Source organism: Stenella coeruleoalba (genome assembly GCF_951394435.1).
Source record: "Stenella coeruleoalba genome assembly, chromosome: 7".
Classification (NCBI taxonomy): Eukaryota; Metazoa; Chordata; class Mammalia; order Artiodactyla; family Delphinidae; genus Stenella; species Stenella coeruleoalba.
In genome coordinates this window covers 92244954-92269296 of record NC_137153.1, presented here as the reverse complement: position 1 = coordinate 92269296, position 24343 = coordinate 92244954, and the positions used below count along the sequence as shown (strand labels likewise).

The 24343-nt window shown below is 41.2% G+C and overlaps 1 protein-coding gene across 3 annotated transcripts in view; it reads left to right on the top strand.

The window, feature by feature from the left end:
- Window positions 1-24035, top strand: part of LOC307189378 (acyl-coenzyme A amino acid N-acyltransferase 2-like) — a 55976-nt gene extending 31941 nt beyond the window's left edge. The window contains exons 1-4 of one of the 3 annotated variants that reach the window (XM_079927410.1): window positions 8854-9381; window positions 18219-18718; window positions 18956-19158; window positions 21432-24035. In XM_079927410.1, the coding sequence (XP_079783536.1) occupies window positions 18256-18718; window positions 18956-19158; window positions 21432-22025 (1260 nt within the window). In that variant the 5' untranslated portion in view covers window positions 8854-9381; window positions 18219-18255 and the 3' untranslated portion in view covers window positions 22026-24035. Of the gene's footprint in view, window positions 1-8853; window positions 9382-17894; window positions 18719-18955; window positions 19159-21431 lie in introns of those variants that run through there. The other 2 variants (XM_079927411.1, XM_079927409.1) reach the window with 2 other exon arrangements.
- The last annotated feature ends 308 nt before the right edge of the window (window positions 24036-24343 follow it).

Sequence of the window (24343 nt, the reverse complement as noted above, 5' to 3'; positions counted from 1 at the left end):
ATGGACATTTGAACAATAATAATTCTTTCAATCCATGAACATTGAATATCTTTCCATTTATTTGTATAAATGTTCAATTTCTTTCATCAATGTCTTATAGTTTTCAGAGTAGAGTTCTTTCACCTCTTTGGCTAAATTTATTCCTAAGTATCTTATTATTTTTGATGTAATCATAAATGGGATTGTTTTCTTGATATTACCTTCTTTATAGTTCACTATTAATGTATAGAAATGCAAAGATTTCTGTATATTAATTTTGTATACTGCAACTTTACTGAATTCATCTATTAGTTCTAATAGTTTTTTGGTGGAATCTTTAGGGTTTTCTATATATAGCATCATGTTGTCTGCAAACAAATAGTGATAGTTTTACTTCTTCCCTTACAATTTGGATGACTTTTGTTTCTTTTTCTTGTTTGATTGCTGTGACTAGGACTTCCAATACTATGTTAAATAAAGTGGCAAGAGTGGGCGTACTTATCTTATTCTTGATCTTAGAGGAAAAGCTTTAACTTTTATTTAACTTTTATTTAACTTTTATTAACTGGATTTGTCATGAATGACTTTTATTATGTTGAGGTATGTTTCCTGTACACCAACTTTGTTGAGAGTTTTTATCATGTATGGCTGTTGAATTTAGTCAAATGCTTTTTCTGCATCTATTGAGAAGATAATGTGATTTTTTTTTTTTTTCGGTACGTGGGCCTCTCACTGTTGTGGCCTCTCCCGTTGCGGAGCACAGGCTCCGGACGCGCAGGCTCAGCGGCCATGGCTCGCTCCACGGCATGTGGGATCTTCCCGGACCGGGGCACGAACCTGTGTCCCCTGCATCGGCAGGTGGACTCTCAAACACTGCGCCACCAGGGAAGCCCGATAATGTGATTTTTATCCTTCATTTTTTTTTAACGTGGTGTATCACATTGATTGACTTGCAGAATTTGAACCATCCTTGCATCCCTATAGCAAATCCCACTTGATCATAATATTTAATTCTTTTAAAGTATTGTTGAATTTGGTTTGCTAATATTTTGTTGAGGATTTTTGCATCTATGTTCAGGGATATTGGCCTGTAATTTTATTTTATTTTTTGTAGTGTCTTTGTCTGGTTTTGGTATCAGGGCAATGTTGGCCTTGTAGAATGAATTTGGAAGTGTTCCTTCCTCTTCAATTTTTTGGGAATAGTTTGAGAAGAGAAGGTATTAAGTCTTCTTTAAATGTTTCATAGAATTCCCTTGTGAAGCTGTCTATTCTTAAATTAAAAAAAAATTTTGTTTGTTGGGAGGGTTTTTTTTAAATTTTTATTGGAGTATAGTTGAGGTACAATGTTGTGTTAGTTTCAGGTGTACAGCAAAGTGAATCAATTATACATATACATATATCCACTCTTTTGTCGATTTTTTTCCCATATAGGCTTATTGGGAGTTTTTGAATTACTGATTCAATTTCACTACTGTAGTCAGTATGTTCAGATTTTCTATATCTCCCTCATTCAGACTTGGAAGATTTCATGTTTCTAGGAATTCATTTGTTTCCGCTAGGTTGTCCAATCCATTGCTGTATAACTGTTTATAATATTCTCTTATGATTGTATTTTTGTGATATCAGTTGTAACTTCTCCTCTTTCATTTGTAATTTTATTTATTGGGTGCTCTTTCTCTCTCTTTTCTTTTAATGAGTCTGGCTAAGTTTATCCATTTTGTTTATCCTTTCAAAAAACTAGCTCTTATTTTCATTGATCTTCTCTATTGTTTGTTTTTATCTCTATTTTATTTAGTTCTGCTTTGATAGTTATTATTTCCTTCCTTGTGCTAACTTTGGGCTTTCTTTGTTCTTCTTTTTTTTATTCCTCTAGGTAGAAAGTTAGGTTTATTTGAGATTTTTCTTATTTCCTGAGGTAGGCCTGTATCATTCTTAATTTCCCTTTTAGAACTGCTTTTTGCTATGTTCCATAGATTTTGAAGCATCATGTTTCTATTTGCATTTGTCTCAAGGTATTTTTTTATTTCCTCTTTGATTTCTTCATGGACCCAGTGATTTTTTAGTAACATGTTGTTTAGTCTCCATGTGTTTGTGTTTTTTCCAGTTTTCTTCCTGTAATTGATATGTAGTTTCATACCATTGTGGTCAGAAAAAATGCTTGATATGATTTCAATCTTCTTAAATTTATTTATTTATTTATTATTTTTGACTACGTCGGGTCTTAGTTGCGGCACACAGGATCTTTGTTGAGTCATGCAGGATCTTTCATTGCAGCGTGTGGGCTTCTCTCTAGTTGTGGCATGTGGGTTTTCTCTTCTCTATTTGTGGCACGCAGGCTCCAGGGCACATGGGCTCTGTAGTTGTGGCACATGGGCTCCAGAGCACGTGGGCTCTGTAATTTGTGGTATGCAGGCTCTCTAGTTGAGGCATGCAAGCTCAATAGTTGTGTTGTGCTGTTTTCATTGCTGTATGGCATGTGGGATCTTAGTTCCCTGACCAGGGATCAAACCCACATCCCCTGCATTGTAAGGTGGATTCTTTACCACTGGATCACCAGGGAAATCCTAATCTTTTTAAATGTATTGAGACTTATTTTGCTGCCTAGCATGTGATCTAGCCTAGAGAATGTGCACTTGAAAAGAATGTGTACTCTGCTTTTTTTGGATAGAATGTTTTGTAGATATCTGTTGAGTCCATCTGGTCTAATGTGTCATTTAAGACCATTATTTCCCTTCTGTCTGGATGATCTATCCATTGATGTAAGTGGGGTATTAAAGTCCCCTACTATTATTGTATTATTGTCGGTTTCTCCCTTTATGTCTGTTAATATTTGCTTTATATATTTAGGTGCTCCTATCTTAGATACATCTATGTTTATGAATGTTATATCCTCTTCTTGGATTGACCCTTTTATCATTATATAATGGCCTTTTTTGTCTTTTGTTATATACTTTATTTTAAAGTCTGTTTTGTCTGATAGGAGTATTGCTACTGGAGATTTATTTTCATTTTCATTTGCATGGAGTATTTTTTTCCCATCCTTTAACTTTCAGTCTGTGTGTGCCTTCATCTCTGAAGTGAGTCTCTTATAGACAGCATATAAATGGGTTTATTTTTTTAATCCATTTAGCTACCCTAAGTCTTTTGATTGGAGCATTTAGTCCATTTACATTTAAAGTGATTTTTGATAGGTATGTACTAATTGTCATTTTATTACTTGTTTTATGGTTGTATTTGTAGTTCATTACTTCTAGTCTCTTCCCTTGTGGTTTGATTTTCTTTAGTGTTTTGTTTGTGGTTTCTTTTTGTTTTTGTAACTATTACTGGTTTTTGTTGTGTGGTTACCATGAGACATGTGTGTGTGTGTCTCTGTGTGTGTGTGCGTGTATTAAACTGATAGTCATTAAGTTCAAACACATTCTAAAATCTCTATATGTTTACTCCTCAACACCATGTTTTATGTTTTTGATTTCATATTTTACATATTTATATGAATCCCTTAATTGCTTCTTTTAGTTATAGTTGATTTTACAATTTTGTCTTCTAACCTTTGTCCTAGATCTTTAAAGTGGTTGATCTGATGTCTTTATTCTATATTTACCTTTACCAGAGAGATTTTTTCCTTCATATATTTTCTTATTTCTTGTTATGGCTTTCCCTGTGCGCCCCCCCGGCCCCCCCCCCCCCCCACTTAAGGAAGACCCTTTAACCTTGCTTTTAAGGCTGGTTTAGTGGTGATGAACTCTTAGTTTTTGCTTGTCTGGAAAACTCTATCTCTCCTTCAATTCTGAATGATAACCTTGCCAGGTAGAATATCCTTGGTTTTAAGTTTTTTCATTTCAGCACTTTAAATATATCAGCCACTCCTTTCTGGCCAGCACAGTTTCTGCTGAAAAGTCAGCTGACAGCCTTGGGGATTCTCTTAGTATGTGGCCCTTTGTTTTTCTCTTGCTGCCTTGGGAGTTCTACCTTTATCATTAATTTTTGCTGTTTTGATTGTGATATGCCTTGATGTGGGTCTCTTTGGGCTCATCTTGTTTGGGACTTTCTGTGATCTTGGAACTTGATACCTGTTTCCTTCTTCAAGTTAGAAAAGTTTTTAGCCAATATTTCATAAATTACATTTTCTGCCCTTTGTTTCTTCTTTTTCTGGGATCTCTATAATGCAAACATTAGCATGTTTGATGTTGTCCCAGAGGTCCCTTAATGTATCCTCATTAAAAACATTTTTTCTTTTTTCTTTTCTGATTGGGTGATTTCCATTATTCTGTCTTCCAGGTCACTTTTGCATTCTTCTGTAACACCTAATCTGCTGTTAATTTCCTCTAGTGTATTTTTCATTTCATTTATTGTATTCTTCAGTTCTGGTTGGCTCTTTATAATATTTTCTAGTTCTTTGTTGAAGTTCTCATTGTGTTCTTCTATTCTTTTCTCGAGTTTGGTGAGCATTTTTATGACTATTTTTTTTTTTTTTTTTTTTATGGTACGCGGGCCCCTTTCACTGTTGTGGCCTCTCCCGTTGCGGAGCACACGCTCCATTCGCGCAGGCTCAGCGGCCATGGCTCACGGGCCCAGCCGCTCCGCAGCATGTGGGATCTTCCCGGACTGGGGCACGAACCCGTGTCCCCTGCATCGGCAGGCAGACTCTCAACCACTGCGCCACCAGGGAAGCCCCCTTGACTATTTTTTTGATTTAATCAGGTAAATTACTTTTCTCCGTTTCATTAGGATTTTCTTTTCCCCCCTGGATTTTATTGTGTTCTTTGGTTTGGAACATATTCTTGTGTTTTCTCATTTTGTTTGAATTTCTCTATTTGTCTCTATGAAATTAGGTGAAACAGATACCTCTCTTGGTCTTGAAGGTGTGTTCTTGTGTGGGAGCATCTCTATGCAGTCTGTATGTGCCCAGTGACTTTGGTGGGAGAGCTTGATCTGAAGCAAGCATGGACTAGAGCTTTTTCTGGGGCACACTGAATCCATCACCTTGGTGGGGGTGGGCTGGAGCCTGGGGGATGGGGGGTAGAGCTGGAGCCTGGCATGGGCCAGGGCTTCTCCTGAGTTGCACTGGTGGCTGCCACCTTGGCCAGGGTGGACTGGAGCCAGGAGGCAGCTAGAGCTAGAGCCCAGTGCAAGCTGCAGCATCTCCTGGGGTGTGCTGGTGGCCATCAACTCGACGGGGGGCAGGACAGGAATTGGAGGGGCTGGAGCTGGAGACTGGTGTGTGCTGGGGTGTGTGCTGGGGCTGTCTTGGCAGGCCAGCCAGAGCACCAGGCACTTTTCAATGTGCTGCTTCTGTGCTGGGATTGGGAGCAAGCAAGTCTGTGTACATGCCCTTTAAAAGCAGTCTTGGTTTCCTACAGCCCTTCAAAAAGCCTCACTGGTTTTCAAAACCAGACAAGGAGGATTGCTGTCTCAGTGCTAGACCCCAATGTGGGGCTTGAACCCCTTGCTCCTTAGGCAGGATTCCCAAGTTTGTGGTTTCCCCCTCCTCTTCTGAGTTGCCCACTGGTGGTATGGGTCCTGAGTAGATTGCTTCTCTTCTCCTGCCAGTCTCAGTGTGGTTGTTGTCTTTATATCCTCAGTTGTAGAAGAGCTATTCTACTAGTCTTCAGGTCATTTTTGGAGAGAGTTGTTCTACATGTAGTTGTAGTTTTGTAGGTGAGCTAGGGTTTTCCTATGCCACCACTGATCCTGCCTTCTCTTTAATTTTCTGTAATAGAATCAGGCTTCCTTTCAAACACCTGTTTCCAATGATGATGGAAGGGAAAGAAAACATAAACCAGCTCATTAAAGGTATCTTAATCTTTTCTTGTTTCATACAGCCCATGTTCAGGTAAATAATTAATTTGAAGTTCAGATATTAGCAGAAATGTTTCTATTTCCTTCAAAGATACCCTGTACCCTCTTTTCCAAATCTGGGTGCAAGAGGGCTTGTATAATCTCAGGGCAAGGGTGTGTGGCAGGAACGCTAGATCAAATAACTATTCTTGGCCAGCTTCTCTAACCTGGTGGAAGTGTAACTCATCTGGTCTCCAGGCATTGACCTTTTGTGTGTATGCATTCATAACTCATGGTTGTTCTCTCAGAATGGTCAAGGCCAGGTGGCAAACTCACTCTCACCCTCTGGCTCAGGTGGTGAAACTACTCAAATCCTCTGGGTTTGCCCCACTTGTCCTTCATTGTCCTTCAAAATTCCCTGAGTGTCACCTGTGTCCTTTATAGATCCCTGGTAGAGCTACATACCCCATACCCTGTGCTAAAGAGTCACCTCACACATTGTCATAATGGTCCCCAGGGAGGTTTGCTGGCCTTCAACTCTTAGCTGCTTTCCATGCCCATCATTGTGAGAATATGGGGACTTCCTGAACCCTTTCACACAACAGGAGTGCAAAGAGAAACTTATGTGTGCTGTCTTTGCATCTCTCTCTGCTTAAACACACAACATCCTGTTTTACTCTACTTTCCAGAACTCCAAACAGGAAGCAGGACAAAATCTTCCTCTGGGGTTTCCAGTTTCTTGTAATTCATTCCCACTTTTGGTCAAGGCCTAGACCTTTTTTCTAGGCAGGGATGCCTTCTCCCCTAGCACAACAGGTCCAGGGTCTAGCCTTAATGTAATAAAGCGTCAGAGGAAGAACAAAACAATTACGGAGAATATAAACAAATTGGGAGGTATTAGTAAAGATTTTTCCTTGTAAGTAATAAGTCAGGGTGTACACAGATACAGCTGAACTTATGCAGATGCTACTTAATGACTGAAATATTTTGGAATACATCAGTATTTGGAATGCATCAGTAGTTAGCCTTCTCATGTTACAGCTAAGTAATAGAGTCTTGGAGAAATTTTTACAATGAATTAAGAGCAGTGCTGGGATCAGAACCTGGGGATGTAGCCCTAAATTTTCTCTGTTACACTATGTTGAGATTTTTTTTCCCATAGGCTGTTAAATTCTAAGGAAATTTGAAATATGTTTTGCTGTATTCACTAGCACTGTTTTTGTCTCCGGAGAGCCAGAAACACTTCCATTTCTATATTTACTCCTATTTAGGGAGTACATTTTTTTAGGTTCTAATGATGATTAGAAATACTGTTAGGTCTGTCACTGAAAGGGAGTCACAGTTTTCCACTGATTGTGCTGCAGCTCTGTGGAAGTTCAATGAAATCCCTTAAGTACACCTGGTGACCTTCACCCACCAGAATAGTCTTCATTCCATAATCACTTATTTTTGCTGCTTTTCTTTCCTCTCCTTCTAAGGAGACCAGAATATATCATCCCAAAATAGGCCTCTTTGCCATAAAAATACTAGCACTTTAGAAAAACAGCAGCTGCAAGAGAGCCCCTCTGACCCTCCCCCTTTTCTTCCTAAAAGCAGGAGATAAAACTCCCAGATGGAAGGTGTCCTCCCTACACCAGAAGGAAAGTAACATTCTTATCATCAAGGACAAGAAATTGAGACTGAGATAATTCTATACAAATAGACCTTGTTAAAAACAATTCTTATCTTCCTTTAGGCTCCCCACATAGTATAATTACTTTTCCACAATTGCCTCTCTTTGTTCAATCTAATATAAAACAGGTAGGTTTTGCCATTGCTTTGGGTCTTCCTTGTGAGGGCTCCTGTGTCACATAAAGCTTACACTAAATAAATGTGTATGCTTTTCTCCTGTTAATCTGCCTTATGTCAGTTAAATTCTATCCTAAAATTATATATTGATATAATCGTAGAGACAGAGACAGAGAGGGAGAGAGAGAGAAAGAGAGACAGAGACAGAGGGACAGATATTTTAAGGATTTGACTCATGCGATTGTGGGGACTGGAAATCTGCAGGGTGGGTCAGCAAGCTGGAGACCCAGGGAAGAGTTGATGTTACAGTCTTGGGTCTGAAGGCAGGCTGGAGGTAGATTCCTTCTTCCTCAGAGGAATTCAATCTTTTCTGCATGGTTCACACCTGCTACTGACAACTGCTAATGCCTCCCTTGTACATGGTTAGCACCTTACTGTCCAGTGCTCCCACCAATGTCCCCGCTCTTAATTTGCTACATTCTTTGAGGGTCCATGGAGTGCCAGGTCCCTGGTGTCTTCTGTTCTAGGCAGCAGAGTGAAGAAGGTCTGACTCTGTGCCAGCTTAGCATGCATCTCACTTTATTGCCTGGATGCTGGAGCACCCTTTCCTGTGCTTCTCTTAGAGTCTTAGTAAAAACAACACTATTTCTGCTGCGTTCCTCCCCAGCCCACCTCCCATCCTTGGATCAAGTCCTAGGAATTAGTCGCTAAGCTGGGAGCCTTGCTAGCCTGCCAAGGTACCTCTCATCCTGTGTAAGAGCTGCGTGCTAAAACAGCCTCCTCCTCTCCCAGACATTCCAGTCTGCCCATGACTTCCAATATTGGCCCCTTCTCCTCAAGGCTTATACTTCACTTTTAATACATCTTATTGTACCATTCCCATTTCACAAGTTAGAAAGCAGAAGCCCAAGGAAAGGTAAGTAATTTGCTTGAGGTCAGTCACAATGACAGATGTAAAGGAATCAGGGTTCCAATCTAAGTCTTTCTGATTCCAGAGGCCAGCTACACCCCACTGGCTGCAAGAGATGCAAAAATTAAAAGACATGGTACCTTCCCTCCAGGAGTTCACAACCTGGACGCACAGTCTGCAATTTGTAGCTTGGATCACTTGTATATTTTGACAATGGGCTTGACTGATGGGATTAACAATAGGACAGATTTCAGGGGTTCTGGTCCTGAGGAGGCATTTTTGCATGGGGAGGGCTTTTGCTGTCCCTTTGAAGAGTGGTTTGCAAACTGGGCTATGCTTTAGAATCTGCTTTTAAAAGTACAGATCCCAGAAACTTACCCCAAACTTATCAAGTCAGAATCTCCAGCTGAGGGGCCTGGGAATCTTTATTTAACAGACTTGTCAGATGAGTCTGAAACCCGCACCACTCTGAAGATGGATATTTGGGACTCATCTTAGAAACCACTAAAAAGGCAGCTGCCTAAGAGACCACTGACTTAGAGGAGGAGATAGAGACGGAATTGAAGCAAAGGAGAAGAGAGCCAGGAGTTGAGAGGAGGAGTCCAGGGAAGAGGTGTAGAAACCAGACCTATGTGATGAAATGAAACATTCCTTTATGAAACACCTGGATTTAAAGGCACACCAGCTAAACAGAGCCTCTGCCCAGACCCTGTGGCAGCACGTGCTCGTAGCCCTGTCCCTGGGAACTTAAAAAAAAAAAAAAAAAGGAGCAGCTGATGGTTTCTATGGAGACAATCTCAACTTTGAACAGTAGGCTGGGGTATTTTGAACGATCTAAATTAGCAAGCAATAGGCAAGTGTCCAGTGCTTCTAGCCGGCTCAGTAAGCCATCCCGCTCCAGACTGCTTCCTGCAGCCGAATTCAGGGTGAGTCAGGGCTGTCGTGGCCAAGTAGAAAAGGTCTGCTTTCTGATTTCAGCAGCAGGGAACCGGGGAAGGCTGCTTTGTCTTTCTGTGTATGTTTCGCTCACCTCAGTGGGTAGCACAGTTCTCTGAAGAACCAGAAATTACTATCCCAGGTAGTTTATTGTTCAAACGCTGATTTATGTCAGATGCATAAACCTAACCAGAAGACTGTTTAGAGACTATTTTGGAGGTGAAATGCACACTTGGCTGCAAAAGTCAGGGTCCAGCCTAATGTGACCAATGGAGAGATTGTTTTTTATTTACATTTAATTAATTAATTAATTAATTTTTGGCTGCTTTGGGTCTTCGTTGCTGTGTGCAGGCTTTCTCTAGTTGCGGTGAGCAGGGGCTGCTCTTCGTTGTGGTACGCGGGCTTCTCATTGCAGTGGCTTCTCTTGTTGCGGAGCACGGGCTCTAGGTGCGTGGGCTCAGTAGTGGCTTACGGGCTCTAGAGCGCAGGCTCAGTAGTTATGGCGCATGGGCTTAGTTGCTTTGTGGCATGTGGGATCTTCCCGGACCAGGGCTTGAACCCGTGTCCCCTGCACTGGCAGGCGGATTCTTAACCACTGCGTCACCAGGGAAGTCCCTGGAGAGATGTTTCTTGACTCAAAGAATTTTTCTCTGGGCTTTATTGGGAGGAGGAAGTGCTGTGATGAAGGAAGAAAAGCAACAGGATCCTAAAGGAAATGGAATTTTTGTTTCTTCGTTGGTAATATGGTAATTTTAACTTCCACGGGACCTTTTGCTCTCTTTTATTCTTTGTTTCCTGCCTTCTGATGTGTTGATGTCCCGCCAGTTCTTGACTGCCCTTCCTCTAACAGGTCAAGGTCTCCCAGTGGTGCAGGCGTGATCCCCGTCCTTCCCCCTGGGACTCTGGGGGGGTCTGAAACGTGCTCAGCAATGCAGCTATCAGCTTTCAGACCCTATCAGATTGCTTCCATTTTGCTGAGGGCTCCCTCTCCAGCCACCAGGAGGCTATGCCTGTGAGAGGCAGCTGAGTTCTTGTTTCTTGCCCTCTGGCTGCTTTCTATCTTTGGTTTCACTGACAGTCTGCAGTGTACATTAACTGTTTCATGGACAGTCCTGCCTTCTGCTGCAAAGAAGTGAGGAACCCTGGAAATTGTATGCCATTGGATTTTGAGGAATTTTCCATCTTCAGAAGTAGCCTATAAATATTCAACTGGGCTTCTGTTCTGTCTTCACACTCTCTCTGAGATATGTCACTCAACTTTTTTTTTTGTGCTTTTTTATCTATCATTTATTCTTTCACTTCATTCCTCAAACATTTACTGAGTGATCACTATGTACTGGCACTATTCTAGGAACTGAGAAGTAGAGTGTTGAACAAGGTATAATTCTTGCCCGTGAGGAATGCTTTACAATCCAGAGTAGTGCTGACCAGTAGGATATTCTGTGGTGATGGGAATATTCTATAGCTACATGGTCCAATACAGTAGCCACTAGTAACATGTGGCTACTGAGCAATTAAAATGTGGTTAGTGTGAATGAGAAGCTAACTTTTAAATGTCAATTTCATGCATTTTTAAGTGAATTGAAATTTAAGTAGCTGTACATGGCTAGTGGGTACTATATTGGATAGAGCAGAAAAGGGAGAGACAGATAAAGAAGCAGATTTTGACAATATCCTATGCTAGTTTGTAATGAGATGGTTGCTTAGACTAGTAAATAGATTGGAGGGTGGTGGTGAAAGGCTTTGATTGAATTAGATGATAAAGCGTGTCAAACACAAAGGGAAGTCCAAGTCCAAGACTGACAGGTTCAGCTGGAAAAGAAATAAGGAGCCCCTTTTAGATTCAGACAGTTTATTACTTATATAGGCAGTGAAGGCAAGAGGTGCCAAGGGTGCAGCTCTCTGGGTCCTTGTCTCACCCACCAAAAGGATGGAACTGAAGCAAAAGGAACCAGACGTCTTCAACAGAGTTGTGAGATATTCAGTGGCTGAGGAGCTGATCCTAGACTGCAGCTCAGTGGTCCTAGAGCCTGCAGCTCTGCCCTAAAGGGGTGTAAGTATGAGATGGAGAGTCCCATGCCTCTCTGGAACCAGGGAGGTGGATGGGAAAGCTGCCTCATGGCAGCCTCCCACAGATAGGGAGAGACAGATGGGAAAACTGTCTTGTGAAGCCTCTTGTAAAGACTGCTTCTCATGCCATGCTCCTGGGAGGATCACAAGGCATTCCACCCAGATTTAGGTCATATGGTGGTTCAAGCTGTTCCTGTGGAAACATGGAAGGTCTCGAGGGTGCTATGGTAGAGCCATTCCCCTGCAAAGAGTCTTAAGTGCTAGGACAAAAGATTTAGACTTTATCCTCAAATGAATCTGGCTGCCACTGGAAGTTTAAAGCAGATGAGAAAATTGATTATTTTTGAGTTTTATAAAGATCTGTCTGACAACATTGTCGAGATTAGACTGGGGAGCAAAAGCAACTGTAAAGAGAGAGAAATAATTGGGTAAAAGGATGAGAGTTTATGGGAATGGAGAGGAAAATGCACAATCATTTAATGAATACATGGGATGTGAAGGGCTCCTGTGCAGTGAAAGCGACAAAGACACATAGACAGGATCCTGCCTTCAAGAAATTTACAAAGTAACAGGAGAGAGTACACACAGCATACATTACTCATTAATATTAAGTTCAAGAATTAAGTGCTCTGGGAGACGTGGTAGAGAGAGAGCCCAGAGGAGGGACAGCCCTCTTCATCTGGGTGTCCCCGCACAGTGTAGGTGCTTCATTGATGATGATGACAATTGAGTGTTGAACAGGATAAGTTTTAAGTCTTCTTACAACTTATTTTGAAAATCTGTGAGGGACGGGCCCTGGCAGGCAATAAGCCTTAACAACTAACAAAGATATTAATCCCTATAGCAGTATGTGGATTAGTTGGGATCCAATTAGAATAAGACAATAGAAATGGAATACAGGGAAAGCAGGAAAAAATCGTAAAGATTCAGCATGGTGAGAGGTGACAAGGAGAAGGTTTGAGGGCAGGGTTAACTTGCCATATACCACTGGAAATATGAATGGCTGAGTCCTCACTCCCACTTCCCATCCCCACATTCTTGTATTTTTATTTGACCTTGTTTTCCTTCTTCCTCCAGAGGGAGATCAGTTGATACTTATTGCTTCAGGAAAGAGAAAAACAAAATTTTTTTCCTGGCCTTTATGTTGCAAAAAGCCTAATAGATGATGTGAATTTCAGAAGTCACAAATGGGTGTATTTCATTTGGTGTATTTCGTTTGGTCCATGCCTTGGGTTGTTTTTTCCTTTGGTTGGTTGGTTGTTGTTGTTGGGTAGTTTTGTGTGTGTGCATTTTTTTAATAGAATACATTTGAATGCATTAGATGGGCAGGTAGTCTTAGGTTCACTGCAGTCTTACATTTTGTTCATCTCTGTCCTTTATCTACAAATTTATATTACCTGCCTGGCCCCTATAGGTATCCGAATTTGGAACCACTGGTATCCATCGTAAAACAGGTTTAGAAGAATGCATAGTAACATGAATAGGGTCTCCCAACCCCAAGTCTTTGAGCACTGCCACAGTCACAGGGAGCTTCCTTGAGCTCCCAGGAAAAGCAGGATGCTCTGAATTCTGTGATTATATCTCTGCCATCTGGAGGAACAAGGACTCAAAATAGAAATTACTGTGAATTTAGAAAAATAGAAAAAAAATTACATTTCATGCACGTGTGGGTTTGTGGACTAAAGTTTACTCCTACTATTCCATTACTAGTCCTGCCACCCTGTACACCAGGGTATGTATTTAACTAAAAGCTTCAGAGTTAGGGAAAGGGAAAGATGAAGTTAAGGTCAAAGAAGAAGTAGGAAAGAAAAACAAGAGGGGGAGGCTGGGAAAAGAATGAGCTCTCATATGTCTACCCTCATCTGGGGAAGATAAGTAAGGTTTATATGTAGGGTCAGACGGTACTGGTTAAAATTCTTGCTTCATCATTAACAACATAGGCAAGCTTGGGTAAGTCATTTAACTAGCTGAGCTCAATTTCCTAATTTACAATGTAAGGATAATAATAATTTTTTATTCCCACAGGTTTTTTGCAAGGGTCAAGAGAAATAATGGTCATAAAAGGGTACTGAAAAGTGAAAAGACTTTACTATGTGGATTCATATTACCCAGTGACTAGCCATTAGTAAGTGCTCAATAGTTGTTTGCTGTTACAGAAAAAAGGGAAATGAGGGGAGAGCTGAATTCCAAAGGCCACTTAAAATTACCAGCCCCTTTACTTGTCAAATAATTGTGATATTTTATTTGTCTTTTCCATTTTCCTGGAGCCATTGCTGCATTTTTTAGTTTTTTGTTAAAGACCATACCCAATGCAACAGGACATCTTGTATTACCAGCTGATGTAAATTCCACTGATAAGTAGCTTCACTGTAAAGACAGAGTGTTTCAGTGTGTGGCCTCTTGTTAAATGACTCAGAAAATGGCAGTTCTCCATCACTAATCTTCTGAGTTTTGTCCCTAGTCCTTCAATTCCCTTCTTCCCATTTTAAATTTACCCTCAAATTTATCACTCCATTGGACCATCAGACATATTTGGAATGCTTACTGAAATATAAAAGAGTTTCATAATAAGTAACAAAATGAGAAAAATTCCCTAAAAAAAATTCCGTATGAAAATTCTCTTCTTACACTATCCACACTTCACAATGTTTACAAATAATAACAAAGTGTCAGGGTGCAGCTGACTACAGTGTGTAAAAATTCATTTTTCGGAATGCAACTTCCCTTCCATATTACACCAATAGAGTTTGTTCACTCCTTTAACTCAGTCCACGGAGCATAAGGGGAGTTTGGAGGAGGTAATTCAGGAAGGAGAGGCACACATCAGCCCACCATGCTCTTCTCCACATCGAGCTCGCCACTAGCCATCAACAGCCTCCCCTAATCTTGCATCCCAAACTGAGAATGGTCTCAGCCAATTGTACGTGGTCCTTTCACACACCACCCTATGGGGCTGAACAACATGTAAAGGAACAGCTCAGTGACTGTCTCCCTCCATCATTGCATGCACTATCATCACATCACACTTGAAGTTCAAAAACTGTTTCTCTTTCTTCCAATTAAGAGCTCTTGTGGAAACCCTAGTGACATTTTGCAGAGCCTCGGAGTTCCTCAGAAACCCAGTTGAGAATCCCTGGTGTATAGGTATCAAATCTTCTTTCATGTATGTGTGTGTGTGTACAAGTGTATGTATGTATTATTTATTTTTGGCTGCGTTAGGTCTTAGTTGCAGCAGGTGGGATCTTTTGTTGCAGCGCTCAGGCTTCTCTCTAGTTGTGGTATGCGGGTTTTTCTCTTCTCTAGCTGTGGTGTATAGGCTCTGTAGTTTGCAGCACGCAGGCTCTCTAGTTGAGTCTCCCGGGCTCAGAAGTTGTAGCGTGTGGGCTTAGTTGCCCCGTGGCATGTGGGATCTTAGTTCCCCAACCAGGGATTGAACCCGTGTCCCCTGCATTGGAAGGCGGATTCTTTACCACTAGACCATCAGGGAAGTCCCCATGTGTATGTATTTAAATCCTGGATTTTTCTTGTTTCTTGAATATATAAGGGGGTGTTATATAAAGAACAGATGGCACAAGGCTTGAATAAGTCTGAGGTCTGATAGACTTACAACCAGCTTCTGAAGAGGTAATCTGTCAAACTGTGCCTTGGATCCCTACCAGATCTTCATGTGGGCACACCCTATCTTGTCAGCCTGTGAAAAGTGACTTTGTTTAGCCCATGTTCCAAAGGCAGTGACTGTGGGATTGCTGATCATGTGGCTGCTTCCTAGTCTTTGGTCAGGAAACCTGACACACCATTCACAAGCACACACTGTTGACTTATCAAGTGACCTCTCTCTCTCTTTCTCTCTTTGTTTCACGTGCTCTTGGGAGAACGCCTGCTTCTTATAGGAAGTTTCATTATAATCTAACCCCTTGCATATACTTTGGTGCAAATGGCAAAAATCTAGACATAGAATACTAATGACCATTATGGGGAATTTCTGAGAAGTCAGAATCAATAACTTAACACATTTAACAGGAGCTCCAGAAAAATTAGGAGACAAAACAGTAAGCATAGTCAGCTAAGTGCTGAGACCCCAAAATAAAATTCTAGCTCTAAGATAGATTCCTTTCAAAGACTGAAGTCTTCTGAAACCTATCTTCTTCCATCTCTCTTTTCTCTGACACTTATTTATATAACCACAGACCTTCTAAATGACCTACCCTTTCTTTCTTCAGGGGTTTCTCAGGATAGGAGCAATCTAATTTCTCTTTGTCCCTGTATCTTTCTCTCTTTCCTCAAACTCCCATACTCTACTGCAAGACTGTCTTTCTGTGATTATCTGGTTACAGCTTCTGAATTTTATGGATACAGCCATGTAAAAAGAGTCCAAGGCTAAGACTAGGCTGAGGCAAGAGGGCACCTAGAGTGCAAAGTTTTAGGACTTCAGGGACTTGGTCATGCAAGTAAATTTTGCTACCTAGGTGCCTTCTTGCTACACCTTTAGTCCTTACCTTGATAGAGTGACTGGTGACTCTGGGTCTCCATTCCAAACTGGCAAGGGGGGAACATCCCTGGCACACCTTGAATCAGGTATCCAGTCCTGATCCTGTCAGCAACGGCCCCCCGGGGTGGAGGTCACATGGTATAAACATAGCTGCTGAGGGTCCATCTCTGGGCTTTAGGGAGCAGTTCTCAGATAAAGAGGGACCCTGACTTGGGAAGAGAGTCTAATATTTTATATTACAAAAGCACTATGTAAGTAAAGTATTTTAATTACATTTTTGGTGCTATTTTTTCCTGCCCCTGTTATGAATTTCATAACTCTGAAGCATGCACATTGTATAATTTACTATATGAGTATCAATAGGGTTCCTAAAGTTTTAACACATAGTTGCTGCCCTTGAAGAATTTGCAGTCCACCTGGAAGAATAAGACCAGATGCGGGATGCACGCAGGAATGCAGGAGAGTACTTATGTTAATTAATTCAAATTAATTCAATTTGAAAATCAAATCTATATCGAGTCAATAAATTATATAGAAGTTTTGAGAAGGAAGAAGAATTTGTGGAATAGGGCACGCAAGTACCCCTTCTTAATGGTCTCTTTTTGGGAAGAAGGAAAGAGCAGATACAGAGAGTTATAGGAAGGACCAGATCAGAAAATACCAAGGGAGCACTGAAATGTCACATGGGACGTGGGGTGTTCTTATTCATATTACAGGTCCCATTTCCCTGATACATATGAAAGACCCAGGAAGTTTGAATTGATGCCACCTTCTTCTGCCAAGAACTCTGCTGGTATTGAGGGAAAACATTCACAATCATTCTATTTATTCCAAATTATTCTATTGATCATGAGTTTTGAAATGGTCAGTAATGCTGGTTGTTGATGGGGGTCAGGTGGGAGGGAGTGCGTCCTTTGCAGAAAATCACTTTCTTAAAAGAAGCACAAAATGCATTTTTCCTTGACCCTCTCTTTCCTCCAAAGACCCGCTTTCAACAGTGAAGAACTGGGCATTAAAACCCCTCTTCTGCCCCTGCACTGCCAGAGCCTGTTTATTTTCTCCAGAATCTTTTCTGCTCACAAATCTAAACCCCAAAGCCTTCACTTTGCATTCCTCTGTAAAATAAAATCAAGGATCCCTTGGAGGATCAAGCTTTCTGAGAGAACACCTGTTACTACCATTTGTGTGAAGATATTGTTGGAAAAATGATGCATACCTATGTCAAAGTTTCATATGAGAAATTTCTTTTAGGAAAATACTGGAAAGGCCTCACTTTTTCCTTTCCTTTGAGAAACTGGTAACCCTTTCTATGAGACTAATTAGAACAACACAACTGAGAGATTGCCTTTTTTCCTTTGGCTGTCATTCATTCAGTGTCTCTGATGCTAGTTCATATTTTCCCAGATCCTATTTTATTTTTATTTGTTTATGCCTCCTTTATCTATAAGCAGGTTCAAATCCTTTGTGGAATGAGGTATAGAAGAAAGGAGGGAAAGTAAAGAAAGAAGGAATGTACAGAGGGAGGAAGGAGGGAGAGAGTACCCCAAATTTTGCTCATAAAATGAGGAGAGTATGAAATAGCTGATCAAATGTATATTTCATTCTCTTTGCTACAAACAATATTTTATGTTTATCACTCTGTTGGAAAGCCACAAAAGCAGATCATGAAGTTTTATTTTCCCTTAAAAAGAACAAATAATGGGAACTCTGAAAAGAGCTGGCAGTCCGTCTTACAATGGCAGGGAGGGATTGGAAACTGAAAAAAGAGAAAAGAAAGAAGGAAACAACAGCATAACATGTTTCTTGTTTATGTAGGTATGGGAGTTGAAAAGCAGCACTGATCCTTCCAATAAACCCTTAATCATGCATTACCCCCTCGGATCCTAACAAACACCAGTGAAATAGGTCACCTGGGAATGATCTCAACTGAAGATATGAAGCTCAACTTACTCAAAACCACAAAACTAAGATTTCCTACAGTGTTGTAATGGATAAGACAGGAGGCTGTAGTGTCAGACCTAGCTTGAATTTCAGGTTCTACTATTAATTATTTACAAGACTTTGAGCATGTCACTTAACCTGTTTCCTCATATGTAAAATGAGAATAATGAGTACTGTCTGCAACACCCTATTTTCCCTCCTCCAAATGTCCTGTGTATTTTGCACTAGTATCCAGAAATCTGCCTTGGCCAGACCTAATATAAGCCTTGTCTGGGCCTCTTCCTTGGAACTGAAGTCTCCAACTCAGAGTTTTCTCTTTCACTGCAGGGTAGGAAATACCACTTGGTCCCTTTGCCGGTTGCCAATGTTCCAGCTGACAGCCACCCCAGCAAGTGCCCTCGCGGATGAGCCCGTGCACATCCGAGTGACAGGCCTGCCCCCACTGCAGACGGTGACACTCATGGCATCTATGAAGGATGAGAAGGGGAATCTGTACCAGTCCAGAGCCTTCTACAGGGCCAGCAAGGCTGGTGAGCTGGACCTGAAGCAGGCTCCTGCCTTGGGCGGCCACTACGTGGGGGTCCACCCTATGGGCCTCTTCTGGTCTCTGAAGCCTGAGAAGGCTTTTGAGAGGCAGATTAAGAAAGATGTGATGAACAGCCCCTTTTGGATCACTCTGGAGCTATATGACTCCGTTTATTTACAAAAGTCAGGGGAGGTTCAGCCCAGGGCCAGCCAGGTGGTGCAGCGTTGGTTCTCCAGCCCTCAGATGCAGCGGGTGCAGGTCCAAGAAGGTCGTGTGCGAGGAGCCCTTTTCCTCCCTCCAGGTGAGACTAATCTTTCATGATCTAGAAGACATGGTTCATGGAAATAAAAACAAAAACAAAGGGCATCAAACTGTTGGCAAACTAGTATTTCCCACAATATTTTAAAAGTAATAAGCCGTTTCGTTGTGTGTGTGACGGTGGAACTCATTCTGCTCAGCCTGTACTTTCGCTGGCACCTACTCGACCCTCTTGTTGCTCTTTGTGATCTCATTCTCTTCTCTTTTTTCTTGCTCTTAGGGGCAGGCCCTTTCCCAGGACTCATTGATTTGTTTGGGGGCATCGGGGGTCTAGTTGAGTATCGGGCCAGTCTTCTGGCCGCCCATGGCTTTGCAGTGCTGGCCTTAGCATATTTTGCCTACGCAGACCTGCCCAAGCAGTTGCAGGAGGTGGACCTGGAATATTTTGAGGAAGCTGCCAACTTGCTACTAGCTCATCCCAAGGTATTTAAAATACTTTTCATTTTACCTGGCAACATTATAGCCAAAAAAATCAAAAATCACAAATGTCCGTTCTGCCTATATCACCAGTCTGTTTAGACTTGGGCACACACAGTTGAGTGAAAATGCAGATAATAATACGTACCTCGTAGGATTGTTGAGTTGGTTAGGATCAGCTTAGTGCTTACTGGCACAAAGAAGACAATAAATGGTGGGTATATTATGATTCTCTTCATTTGCTAGTTCAAAAATGTTCAAATATACGGTATTTCTTACAGTTCAACCTGACAGGGTAAAACAACCGTATCACCTAATGTTTATATTAAGTGACTATTTGTTAGACTCTATGCTAAATACTTTATATGCACTATCTCATTTAATGCTCATAATTAGTGTGCGAAGTTAGTACTTTTGACATGGTCCTCATTTTTCAGATGAGAAGGCATACCCATCTCAGTTAAGTAAGAGGCCAACACTCCACGGCCAGTAAGTGACAGAGCCCTTGGGGCAATGTCTTTGCTCCAAACCGTTAAGTCATCCTGACTCCCCAACTTACATCGTTCTCTCCTGGAGCCTTGACTCTTCTCAAGAAGAGATAGGATATGTTTGCTATTGGAGCATCACCGGTATCCTCATCTTCAGTGTTATCATCATCATAATCAAATATACACGTGATTTTCCTAAGCATATTTGGCTCTGTTTAAAGGATTGCCTAGAAGGAATTAAATCCCAGGTAAAATGTTTTCAAGTTAATTTTTTTTTCACTTCAAATTTAACTATTTGTGACATTGTATGAGGAGAAAGGGCAATTGCCAAAATTCAATTTGTAGTCAGATTCCACAGAAGAGGTTCAATTCCCACCTCTGCCCCTTGATACTGTTGTAACCTTGAGCGAGACTTACACTTCCTGAATCCCCGTTTTCTTGTTGGAGGGCCGAGCATATAGTAAACGCTCAATAAAACCACCTTGTCACCTGTGCCCATCTGGTTTCTTCCCTCTTCCTTTCCCCACACCCTCAACCCATCCCAAAGTGTTTTAGGTTCTTTCTCAGTACATCACACCCTCTTCACCCTCCCTGCCGCTGTTTTAGTCCCTCATCATTGCTCAGCTGTTATGCTGCAATAGTGCATTAATCAATTTCCCGTCTCCATTTATAGCCCTCCTCCCTCACTTCCCAATCCACTCCTCACGTGGATGGTTCCCAGATGTGGATGCACACTGGATTTCCTTGGGGATATTTTATAGTATCAGATTCTTGGGCCCACTCAGACCTACTGAAGTAGCTCTCAAAAAACTGGATCTTAGGGGCTTCCGTGGTGGCGCAGTGGTTAAGCATCTGCCTGCCAATGTAGGGGATGCGGGTTCGTGCCCCGCTGGGCCTGCGCGTCCAGAGCCTGTGCTCCGCGACGGGAGAGGCCACAACAGTGAGAGGCCCGCGTACCGCAAAACAAAACAAAACAAAACAAACAAACAAAAAAACTGGATCTCAGAAAGCTCAAGTTTTAAAAGTTTTTTTTTCAGCTGATTCTGATGATAGAAAGGTGCTGGGGATACAACTGTGAGCAAAGTTAACACACAGGGTCACTATGTATTTGCTATTGTTTGTCCAGAATGCCCTTCCTTTCCTCATTCATCCCTGAGACTTCTTCCCTTCCCTCTGCTCCCTGGGCCCACCACAAAGTTAAGGACTCCCTCCTGTGACCTACTACTTTTCCTAGTGGACTGGGAACTGACATTCAGTTTTTTACAGAATCTAAGTCTTTCATCTTTACACTCCCAATCCTTCCAGGATTAGCCTTTGGTTTAACAAATATGCAAATCCTTTGTAGCTGTAAAATGCTGTTTAAGTATGAATTACACTTACCTAATATTTGAAAGAAACTGGGACACCTCTTTTACTAGCTGGAGAGAAGAATTCGATTCTTCAAAAATCTTACCTGCCTCTGCTCTTGTGATGTCTAATGTTGCTGGTGTATTAGACCCTTTTTGCCTTTATAGAGCTCTGCTTTGGGTGAAGAGTTTTAATTTCTATTTTTTCACTTAATCTTCATAACTGTCCTACAAGGCAGGTAATATTATCACCCCCATAAGACAGTAAGGCTTAGGGAGGGTAAGTAGGTAGTATTCTCTCTCAGTCGCAAAGCCGGTAAACCTTAGTGCCAGGACTCCCACCCCACATTTTCAAACTCTTCCCATCATACTAGCTTACTGGCCTGTAGGAGAGCTCCTTCTCAGAGAATGTCCTGTAATGGGTTTCCTTTATTTTCTCCTTCAGATCCAAAAGCCAGGAATTGGAGTGATCTCTGTGAGCAAAGGTGCAGAGATCGGGCTGGCCATGGCCTGCTACCTGAAGGAGGTGGCAGCCACTGTCTGCATCAATGGGTGCAATGCCATCTTTGAATTTCCGCTCAAGTACCGGGATCTGGTTATAACACCCATCCCCTCGTTGCCGGAGCGCATGGAGTTCAACATCATGGGCGCTTTGTGCCTCCGTCACTACAAGGGGAACCCCCGAGATGCACTGAATCAACACAGTGTGCTTCCTATTGAAAAGGCCCAGGGTGCGATCCTCTTCGTTATAGGGGAGGATGACGAATGCTTCAATAGCAGAGAGTACGCTGAGCAAGCCCTGGACCAGCTGCGGAGGCACGGCAGAAGCAACGGAAGGATGCTGCTCTACCCCGGGGCGGGCCACCTCATAGAGCCGCCCTATTTGCCCCTGTGCTATGCGTCCTGGAGCCGCGGCATCTTCTGCCCCCTGCTTTGGGGGGGGGACCCTGTGGGCCACGCGGCAGCCCAGGAGCACGCCTGGGGAGAGATCCAGAAATTCTTCAGGCAACACCTTGTTCAGAGCAGAAGCACACTCTAAGGGTGATGATAGGGGAGGAGAAACAAAAAATTGGATAAGGCAGGGATGTGGGTGGGGGAGGGGACTCTTGATTTCTCTAGATTCACAGTCATCTTGAATCAACTGGAAGGAAATTGGACAAAGTCAAAGAATCAGGTGCATCTGAAATATTTCTGACAAAATTGTATGTGCTTTGAATTTTTGTAAATTGAATCTTGGTTTATATGCACCAGGTACGTTGCTATTTCAAAATTGTGATACCCTTGCAAATTGAATAACCTTTTGTACCCCGGTAAGGGAAACCTTGGATCCAGGTATTGCCAATCTAGATGAATGTTCTGGAACTTTGAAGTCATTTGTGAAATCATTTTCTGTTTAAACCATTGTGGGTTGAATTTGACATTTGATATGAAAAGTTCCTGATGCCACCATCAAGGGTAATCCTTGCTAGAGATTTCCAGTAGATACGTTAATTCTTTTTTAGAATAGTGATGCTTCTTTTTATTCCTAAAATATATTTCTTTTTTATAATTTTAATCAGGAGTGGGGCTAAATGCTCAAGTGCCTTTGGAGCATTTAGTGAAATTAAATGAGCTATATTTAAAGTGATTAGAAGAGAGCCGGGCACATAGCAATTTCTATATCAGAGTTAGCTATTATCATTTTCATGATGCTTTTCTCCTATAATCTGTTAATGTGGTGAATTGCATTCATTAATGGACTAATTTTGCTTATTCATCTAATTCTACTAGATCAGTTTCTCATATTGACTAGTTTGGGCTTTAAAATTTCTTTTGAAGCCAACCTAGTCATTTATATTTTCTCAGAATTTCACCCCTATTTTCTGGAACACATTTTTCTCATAATTTTTTACATATCCCCTATTGTTTATTTGCATGCTTTCTCCTTTTCCTTTCAGTCTGACTTGCTAAATATTTGTCTATTTTATTAACCTTTTCTTAGAATAGCTTTTGGGTTGTTTATTGGTCAAATCTAATTTTCCCTGATTCATCAGTGTATGCTTCTTTGAAATAAGTTCATTCCTTCTGCCATATTTGTGTTTTCCTGGCTTTTTGATATGCAGTGTTCTCATTTTGTTAATGTCTAAGTAGTTTCTGATTTGCTTCCTCCCTCCCCCCACCCTTAAACCCAAGAGTAATTTTACCAAAGTACAAAGTATCATCCTGTAGATAACTTGCTGGTTATAAGGACCTCACTTTGCAATGGAGGGGTCAGATTGTCTCCACCTGAACCCACTGATCAAATTTAGCATCTCTAAAAATGGTCAATTTGACTTGTTGTGGTTCATGACAAGATGTAATGTGGAGCGCCCAGCACTGCTTAGAACTATTTCTAACAACACTGTTCAACTTGAAGCTAATCAAGCCCTTAGATCAAACTTCTTACTAATGTGGTAGTTAGTGAACAACTTAAATGGTGCTACAAGGAGACAAACAGAGATTGTCCATCATTCTATGACCTGGTCTCTTCACAAGTTAATTACCAACTCACCTTGTCTCTTTTCACAAGTTAATTGCATGAAAAAATATGGAATTTTTCACTTTGTGGGATTTTGCTTTCCTTTTTGCATTGGAGTGAGCTGGGGGATTGTTCAAAATTAAAAGGGACTTAAGAGGCATATCAACCAAATGCTATGTGTGGGCCTGGTTTGAACAAAGTAACTGTAAAAAGACATTTGGGGGATAATTAGAGAACTCTGAATATGACTGGATATTAAACGATACTATGAAATTGTTATCTTGTTAGGGGTCAAAATGGTATTGGGGTTATGTAAAAAAGTAACTTTTTAGAGATGCATACTGACATATTTAGAGGTGAAGCGTTGCAGTATCTGGGGATTGTTTTAAAATACTACAGGAATCTGGCAAATGTGAAAAGTTATTATATCCAGATGATCGGTATAGTGAAGTTTGTTTTCTCTACTTTTATGTATGCTTGCAAATTTTTCATAATAAAAAAGTAAGAGATATAATCGGTATATTTACTTTTCTGCCCCAACAGACAAGAACTTTAGCATGCATTACATCTTTTCTCCATGACAACCCCATTAATTTCATATTAATTTTTTTGGAACCAATAATTATTTTTAAATTAATTTTGATTGGAGTATAGTTGCTTTACAATGTTGTGTTAGTTTCTGCTGTGCAGTAAAGTGAATCAGTCATTCGTATACATATATCCACTCTTTTTAAGATTTCCTTCCCATTTAGGTCACCACAGAGCATAGAGTAGAGTTCCCAGTGCTATACATTTGGTTCTCATTAGTCATCTGTTTTATACATAGTAGTGTATAAATGTCAATCCCAATCTCCCAGTTC